Below are 9613 nucleotides of genomic sequence, written 5' to 3'. Positions count from 1 at the left end.
ATACTGCACCAGAATATATTGTGTAGGCCACATCATTTGTATATAATAAGCGCACACACTAAATGGAGATCTAGGATTAGTTTGCATTACAAATGAGGCTATAGACTGCGCCTCAAAGGCGACTTTTTTATTTATCAGCGCAATATGCATTATGCTATAAGTTGTTTATCCACCCCTCAGTATTTCGTGATGTCTACCAAGATTTCATCTCTTAGCACTGTCACAACACATTTTCTCATGGTGATGTTTAGAAGGATAGCCTATCCCCTAGCCCTGCTAGGGGCGCGTCTAGATTTCTAGGCTACCTATCCCCCGAAATAGAAAGACAAATGCAAACTGAAGAGGAGGGAGAAAATGCTAGCCTGGCGGGCCATCCTGGCTGAGCAAATTAATTTGCTGCCGCTAGGGTGCGTCTAGACAAGGTGTTGGTTAATATGATAGCCTATAGACAGGTGATGACAGGTGATGTGGTTAAAACAATGAAAATCCTAGGCCTACCGTGGCTAATTACAGGCATAGTGACATATAAACGGCAGAAATGTAAATCCAACGTCACGCATCATATTTTGTTTTATTAACGTATTTAGGGCTATCGGTTGTAATCGGTTGTAGGCCTAGGCCTAATGTATGCAGACTCATTTTCTGCTAGTGACAGCGCAAAATATTTAGTGTCTGTCTAAACAAACTGCTTAGGCCTTCACACAAACTTGCGTCACAGACCTACGTCACACACCACTTGGAGGTGCAAACAATCGGAGTTTTGGTTGATTTGACCAACTTCGAAACAGGTATTTTACTTTGGATAGACAATAGCAATACATCATAGGAGTGATTGACGTCAAAAAATCTAGACTGGAGAAACTCAGCATTTGACACCTCCACTTATGTTCTAAAGACGTCAAATAGTCCGCTATAGTTAGTCTACCAAATTCATAGCCAAAGAGCCAGACCCATGGCTATAAAAGCTGTGCTTTCATTATACAACTAAACACGACAAAATACATTTATAACCCTTGAGCCAGCTCCTTATGTGATCTCAATGGCAATGCAGCGTTTGTTTGCACCTCCAAAAACATGGCGTAGGCCTAGGCCTACCTGGTTATCTCGCAAAAAAGCCCACAAACCATGTTTGTGTGAAACAATTTTATTTGATTTTTGAGAGTTTTATTTGACTTAAATATTTTGGACACACGTGCACCCGCAGTGGCATGGGGAGAGAATGATTTGTCAGAGTTTGCCGCCTAGTGGACAAAAGTGATGGTACATTTTTAGTTAAACTACATGGCAAGATACAGTGCAACCGGAAAGTTTTCAGACCCTTTCAAGTTTCCCACATTTTGTTATGTTTCAGTCTCATCTTAAAATGGATTCAATTCATTTTTTCTCATTAATATACATACAATACTCCAACACTCCACAAAAAACAGGTTTTTGGAGTGTTTTGTTAATTTATAAAAAAAAATTGAGCTGCATCCTACTTATCAGTGTTCCTTGAGATGGTTCTACAACTTGATTGGAGTCCACCTGTCCCTAAATGAATTCACTGGACATTATTAGGAGAGCCACACATCTCTTTATATAAGGTCTCAGGTGATAACTAGTAGTTTTATCTATACCTGTAGTTAGTAAGATATATAATTGAATTGTTATAAGTCTATAAAGTCACAGTAATGTCAGATACAATGGATGATGATAATGTATAGCTTAATGTATGCATGAGAGAGGAGCAGACTCAGCAAAAGAAATGCATTTGGTCTGTAAGCCCTTATGCATATACTACATTAATATGAATTAGTAGTATAATAATACTCTTAGATTAGTGCATTTGGTGGATGAACTTGACTGGCCTGCACAGTGACGTGATCATCTCCTTTTCGTCCAAAATGAGTGCCTAACCTCACAAATGCTTGTTTGGATGGATTGGGCAAAATATTCCATACACACTCAAAAGTCTTGTGGAAAGCCTTCCCAGAAGACATGCTATATATAGACTATAGATGTAGAATGGGATGTCATAAAAGTTCCTGTAGGTGTAATGGCCTGGTGTTCCAATACTTTTGCCCATACAATGTATGCAGCAGAATAATTCCATTTTTGGTATCATAATCTACAGATATTATTATTTCATAATTTCTTTTACAATGTATAGCTGTATGGTGGAATTACAGTATAATAACCAATACCTTTGAATACCCTTTGAAGAGGTTTCACTTTATACTACTGTTAAGGTCATACCAGAACAGTTCACATTACTGCCGTATTGTCATGGCAATGTAGGCCTACTACTTTATGATGTTTTCTAAACAAAGTTCGGGAGGAGCCCTTAGGGATGATTGACAGCAATTAACTCACCTGTCTTCCGCCGCCAGGGTATTTAAGCCGGCCTCTACGTCACACGCCGCGGCGCTCGCAAAATTATCCCTCCTCCACTTACTCCTCCATTTCACTGATAGCCCAGTTACGCATCCTTTTTACACTGGGGGGTGCAAGCGGCCATCGCTCTATCGCGATCTCCGCTTCAGGCATTCCATGACCACGGCCAGCTAGCCTATATGCCAAACACGCGCTTAGCTTATACACTCAGTATAGCAATCATGCCGACGGGCGAACTAGTGAACCACTCTAACTTTCCAAGCAACAGCAGGATAAAGCTGATAACTAAGTGAACAGAGCCTCCTGCTCCCATACACAAGTAATCACAACTACATGGGAAAGCTTTGTGAAGTAAGCAGGTGTTTGGCAGGTGGAAGAACTAACCCATATGACACTGTTTGTCTGCCTGTGAGCAGAGGTGCTGCTAGATAATTTGGGCCCTATGACAGATTCATGGTTGGCTAGCCAAACCTGAGGATCGCCATTGGCTATTCAACAGGAAGCGCCAGAACAGTCTCAAAAGTATTTGTATACTTGTAGAAAATACTTGTGCGAGCAGCAGAGATTTGTAATGGCAGAATAGTTTCGTAATTGAAAGACAGCAACTGTGGAATATTTCATACCTGTGGAATATATTTGTAAGTGAACGACATATGAGTAATACTTAAAATTGTTCGTGTTATTTTTTTGTTAAATCACAAATCATTTTTACAGTTACAAATCCTGGTACACACACACACAATACATATGAGACACTTCTCATCCCTAAGGTGGTGCAAAAGTCTGTTCACCTGTAGAAAAGATTTGTAACTGTAGAGCAGCTTTTTGTGCGTAGAATATTGATGTGTAATTGTAGAATATATTTGTAATTGTAAAATATTTTTAACTGTAGTATGATTTGTAGCTGTAAAACCGATCCGTACCTGTAGAATAGATTTGTAAGTGTAGCGCATATTTGTGATATTGACAATTACTTGTACAGATCATTTTTACAGTTACAAATAATTTCTACGTGATACACACGTACAAAACTTTTGAGTCTAATATTCTTCCATAAAAGACCTGGATGCCAAAATGTGTCATTTTTGTGTCATGACACAATTGTCATGCCAATAAAGCACCTTTTGAATTAGAGAGAGACAGAGAGAGAAAGTGGAAATCATGAAATACTGTATATCTGACATGTCCACTCCTGCAGCTTTCATCCATCAGCTTTACACTGAGAACTGAGGTGCATGTGCGTTGAAGTCAGCTGATATGACAGCTGTGCCATCTTCCTACCAGTGGTAAGTCTTGTTCCTCTAATCATGAGGGGCCTCAGGCGCTAGTCACAATTAGCTGGTCAGCAGACCTCGCTTGATGCTGCGCTGTGCTCACAGGAAGCTCAGTGAGTGTGTGTCCAGAGGCTGCAGTGATGCTAACAAAGAGCAGCTCTGTTTATTCACAGCAACTGTCCACTTCTTGCCTCTGGGAAGTCACCTCACAAGTAGCCTAAGAGTTCGGTCAGTCTGAAAGATTGGCGAAAGAGAAGGAAGACATGCACATGTCTTGTTTAAGAGAAGAGAGTCAGACTGTGAATCCTAAGGAAGATGTAGGACTTCCCCTTTGTAGGACTTCCCCGAAAAAGAACTATAGAAATACTGTAATACCTCTATATCTTCATAGTGTTCCTACAGTCTTATACTTCAATAGTAGACTATGTCCCAAAATACTAAATAGACTTATAACAATGTATAACAATTCTATAAAGGTAGGCTAAGTCTATAGTCTTTTGTTTGGACAAAAGTGTCTGCTAAATTAAATAAACACAAAACATATAGGCCTACTTCCTACAAGATTATCCTACTACAGTATATTTTGTCCCAAAATACTATAAGATTACAAAGCCAAAGTGCAGTAACTGCATTTTTTGTGAAATTCACTTTTTTACACCAATATAAAATGCCATATCCTCCGATCAATCTATCAAAATCTTGTTAATCTACTGAAACATTTCCTGAAGATTCTAGGGATTTTCATTTTACAGTAGGCTATCTGCTAAAATACAGCCTGAAAGACAAACAACGATGCTGTTTTTCTCAGTTTGGATTTTTTGTAGATACTGCACTTTGGCTTTGTAGGGCAGAGTTATTTAAGGGTCCTTAGGGTACTGCAAGATGAGCAATTTACTAATTTCAGACAAACTCTGTCTTTTTCAAAGTCTTTCATGTCATTATGATAAATGTAAATGGTTTTGACAAGGATGTTGCTGTATAGTCTTCAATAAAATGTCCACAGATGTGGATATACAGATAATATTGCAAGTATTAAATGTAAGTAATATGTCCTTAATGGTAGTATGCACTGTACATTATGCTGCCAATCGGTGGGATTTCAGCTTCAGCGTAATTCTAATGGATTTCCCGTGCAGCCAGTGAGGATCTGCCTAAAAGGAACACGGAGTCAAATTCCAATACACGTAGGAGGAACTCCCACATAATACCACGACACAGACACATAACGGACCAAATGGCAGAGGGGTGCCCTCTCCCGTCCAACGACCACAAGATCAGCCATCAAATTAGAGAAACGGTGCGCGTCGTTATCACCGGTCTGTGGACTGAGCTTTTCTTTTGCTTTCGGTCCGTCATTGCGCAATCTGACAGATTTGACTTTTGATCGACGTGTCAACGGAATCTTGGTGATTATAATCGTGATTTTGAACGTCATTAACGTATTTGTGTGTCTGGATTTCATCAACAGAAGCCTTGCATCAACTCTTTGACCCTCTGCCACCTTGTCGGGTTTTCCTTTCCATCGGGAGACGCAAAATAAGTCTTAGTCTATTTTAATGGGAAAACTGTACTAACGGAAATGAGCTCAGTGGCGTAGACTAGACTAGTTGCAGTGCTCGCAGCACGACTTTTCCCACACCCCAAACCATGCCAGTGGAAGATCCTGAAGAAAACGTAAAGGTTCTCTAACGCTTCGTCTCGGTCAAGATGTTTGCCGGGATGGTCACTCTGGAATGTCAGAACACATCGATGGCAAACACCGACGGCGTTCACTGTCGCCGGTGTACACTTGTGGATGGTAATCGTGTGTTTATCTTCTCTTTTTTCCCTGGCCCTGTGTTCTTATAACCTAAGTTTTGTAACCATAAATATTGTATGTATTCAATAGATTTAGGCTTAACGCAGATGTAGCCCTACTATGCAGTAGCCAATGTCACGACAAAGTTATGTTTCCAGTGGACGCTTTAAAAAAAGCTACTTTCTTACATTTGTCTTTTCTTAACTGTCTGGGAGAGTTAAAAACATTAGGCTATGTGTTAAAAAGTATGGTTTAATCTTACTAAATGTTCTTCCCCATTAGACCTACAGGCTGCCGACATGCTTTTATGTAGCCTATTTTTAACTGGTCCTTGATCGGCTCAGTGGGCCGTTTAACCCATTTAGCCTACTTTTACATGTGTGTTGAAAACAGTTATTGCCAGGTCACCAAAAGTGAATCAATGCATATTATTGACATAAATTGCCCTGCCTGTTGTCATGAGTAGAACAGTAGCCTAGTACTGAAGAGCTGGATCAGAATAGCAGCAAAACAGGACATTTTATTAAAACTGCAGAGAAATTATCATGAGGGTTTTAGAGTCAGCATAAGATCTTTCCAATGACAATACCCCTTGGAGCCCCTGATTTTGAATCTTGCTTTCAGAAACAATGTTATTTCTACTCACAAGACTGCAAAGAAATCCAGATATAATAAACCAGAGTGAACATTTGAACCTAGGTGTTCTAATCAAGTAACCCCACCTTGTTGCAACCTCAAATTATGTTTGACAAAGCCAAGTATTTGCTGAACATTGCCATTTTACGAAACCAAAGAATATCTTAATGTTTAAATATTGTGTGTGATACGTTGAATGCTGTGGCAGTGAAGCCTGATGGGACAGGTTGGCACCTCTTCAGGAAAGGAAAGGATTAGGGTCAGCAGACACTAGGCTTATAGATGCTTGCTGTTAGGTACCCATACCTGCCACACACACACACACACACACACACACACACACGCACACACACATATGCTTTTTTAAATCCCTCAGAAGTTATTACATAACCCACCTGACTTCTGATATGGCAGAGATGGTATTTGGCAGATAATGAACCTCAATGGAGGTATTTAATGAAAGATGTTGCATATTAGTGCTCTGATCCTAAATCAGAGGGATTTGTTTTGCCACCTGTGTGAGTCCACTCTAGTCCATATTTTGTTTCGGCAGTTCCCATGATGCTCAGCTCAGCTTCAGTAGATGTGTCAGAGCTGAACCCAGCCCCGGGAAGCTTTGTATGGATTCAAAATCTTCTGCTGGTTTATGTCTCTCTTGTGTCTGAAGAGGAAGTGTGTATGCAGCAGTGCCAAAATGGCAGCGGAAGGAATTCCTTTGCTGATTTGCTACACTCACTCAGTGTTGGATATACAGATTAATTCAATCCGGTGTCTCATAGACAGAAAAACACAGAATAACCAAGAAATTACCAAATCTTTCTTAGAGCATTTCTCAAGAAAAACCTTATGTTTGCCTTCCATTATTTTAATTTCAGTTAGATTTTGGACATGGACATGACATGTTAGACAATGGATCAGGAAGAGAATACAAACAGATTGATAAACACAATAAAGAAAGAGGCTGTCTTCATGTGCCCTCTTGCATGTTTTCCAGAGAAAGCCAGCCTTTCTTCTGACTAGCCACATCTCATGTTTCAAAAATAAGAGGGGAGGAAAATAGTTGTGAAATAAATATCCACTCCCACTTCCCCTTTTGTCGGTGGCTTCGCTGTAAGTGACAGTTTGTGCTGTCCCTGAGTCAGCTTCAAAGACGAGCCACGCTCACATAAGAATGCGTGTCTGAGAGACTGATGCATTTGCTCCTCAAACTCTCCCCTTTTTTACGAGCTTCTCCACATTCCTGCACCCTTGTGCTGAAGAGCTGCACACAGCCAATGGGAAGACTTGTTTTAACAGAGGGGGATCTGGAAGGGCCTCTTTAATCATCTAAGGTAAATACACAGCCATCTATCAACAGCACCCCCTCCTTCTCAAGTGGACTAGTGGCTATGTAACATGCTGCCCTTCTTACCATAGCATTTTAATTCTTTGCTTCTCGTGGCAGTGCCAGTTGTATCAGTGGAGTTAGACATCGTATGTTTGAGGAACAAACATTAATGCTATTTATGAATGTCAACCAAGTTACAGTGTGGTTGAAATGTGTCAACAAGACATAGTAGTAGCAAGTAGTAGCAAGTTAGCAACTAATAGCAACTGCAATTTTTGCTGGCTGTTGTTTGCTTTTTAGAACAAAGCTTTTACGTGATGGCATGAAACTTGACTTCATAGTCAAGTAAAGCAGGCATTTCAGAACTGCTAAAAAAGGGGGAGCACTGCAGAAATGTCCTTCCTTTTTCGAGGAAGACTGGCCCTTTTATAACCAACGTCAGTGATTGTTTAAAGCGTGAATGGTAACGTTTTCCACTTTCATCCTTCTGACAAAGGTTGGGGCCACACAATACGTGTGGCAGATGGAACATTGTACAGCTCATGTTTCACTTCGGGCTCAGATGCTGTACATTGAAACCCCAGTTTACTCAGACTCTCCTAATGGAGACCTGTGTAATATGATACATAGGGGTGCATCCTCTGGGGAGAGTGTGTGTGAGAGGAAGAGAGAGAGAGAGAGAGAGAAAGAGAGAGTGAGAGCGGCTGAGAGAGTGAATGAGTGAGAGGGAGAATGGGGGATATAGAGGGATGAAGAGAGAGAAGGGTGGTCTGTGGTCAATGCCCTCTCTTTGTCCTGCTGACTCCACGAGCTTCCTAAGAGGATGTTGATGGGGCTCCGTCTCAATTAACTCCCTCACCCCTCCCCTGTTCTGCCTGCAGAAGACATTCCTTTGTGATGACATCATTAGACAGTGTAAAGGTCGTTGGGTCATTACTTTATAGACATGAAGCTGTTGTTATGATTTCTTATGCTGTGGTTGCTAATAAACAAATCATTTATTGGTAATAAAGACAATGGTGACATTTAAAGACAAACAAACCATGTAAAAATCATTATGCAGTATGAATAGGAGATTTAAAGTTAGTGGTTGTTTTTGAGCTTTTTAAATATATTGTAAGACAAAATATTCCCCCCACTACTCAACCTGCTTTGTTCAGCTGTGGTCTGGTCTTGTTTTTACAAAAGGGCTACATTACAGCAACCATCTCCAAAGTTACTACAGGCCAAGAAGCAATGGACAATTAGAGAGAGAGAGAGCGAGTGAGAGAGGGAGTGAGAGAGAGAGTGTGTGTGTGTGTGTGTGTGTGTGTGTGTGTGTGTGTGTGAGTGAGCAGGGGGGTACCACAGCTGCGAACAGTACAAAGAGGCTGTTGAGGCTTCCACTGTGCCTCCTCTTGCAGTATTTTCTCACAGAGAACAAGGCCGACTTTCAGACATTTGTGTTTGAATCGGCAGCCCATCTTCCCTCAAAATAAGAACCCGCCATATTAATTAAATGTAAAAATCAAACTGGCCACTTGAATATGGAAAGCTAGAATAACAATGCATCCCAAACTTTTGCAGTGAAATCTGAAAACGTGTCAAATCTTGCTGTCTCGCCATGGCTTTAGCTATGTGCGTTGTCTTTGTTTCCCAATAATGTGTGTAAATGACTGTGTGAGTCTGGTATTTAGCAACAGCTGGATTAGCCTCACACAACGGTCATGCTTCATACTCACAGATATTAGCCGTAGTTCCCCTGGCACATTCACATGGGACTCTCAGCTGCGTTCAGTGTCACTTGATATGCGTTGTGCTGTTTTACATCGTGAGTTTTCTTGCCCAGACACACAACAGGGAAACTCCAGAACTACAGTATGTAGCATTAAGGTAAAATAAGTGATTTTTTACGATGATAGGGTTAATGATGAATCTGTCATTTCTCAGTTATGTTGCAATCATGAATCTGGCTTTTGGTGATGTTCGTCTCCTTTTAGCTGGTTTCTTATTACTTTTCAGTGATTCACTGAGGTTCTTGCTGGTTAGCTGAAACATTCCATATGTGCACTGATTCGAGTGTGGCTGCTAATGTCTGATAGCAATGCAAAAATAACAGAATCATAATTTTTTTGTGTTATCATAATTATAGTGAGTTATAAATATTCATGCTTTCAGTCTCACTACAGAATGATAAGTAAAAGTCTTTGTGAACTGAATGTTCAA

General features: G+C 40.5%; 1 protein-coding gene across 1 annotated transcript in view; it reads left to right on the top strand.

Annotated features, from left to right (window-relative positions):
- The first annotated feature begins 4911 nt into the window (after window positions 1-4911).
- Window positions 4912-9613, top strand: part of disc1 (DISC1 scaffold protein) — a 44555-nt gene continuing 39853 nt past the window's right edge. The window contains exon 1 of the mRNA XM_076285197.1: window positions 4912-5445. Within this exon, the coding sequence (XP_076141312.1) occupies window positions 5355-5445 (91 nt within the window). The 5' untranslated portion in view covers window positions 4912-5354. The remainder of the gene's footprint in view (window positions 5446-9613) is intronic.

The sequence above is a fragment of the Alosa pseudoharengus genome, unplaced genomic scaffold, assembly GCF_046254945.1.
Source record: "Alosa pseudoharengus isolate Yale_2024_CS ecotype anadromous, Long Island Sound unplaced genomic scaffold, YU_APseudo_1.1 YU_APseudo_1.1_scf_15, whole genome shotgun sequence".
In the NCBI taxonomy this organism is placed as follows: domain Eukaryota; kingdom Metazoa; phylum Chordata; class Actinopteri; order Clupeiformes; family Clupeidae; genus Alosa; species Alosa pseudoharengus.
The sequence above is the reverse complement of the archived record's forward strand: the minus strand, read 5'-3'. Positions and strand labels throughout refer to the sequence as shown.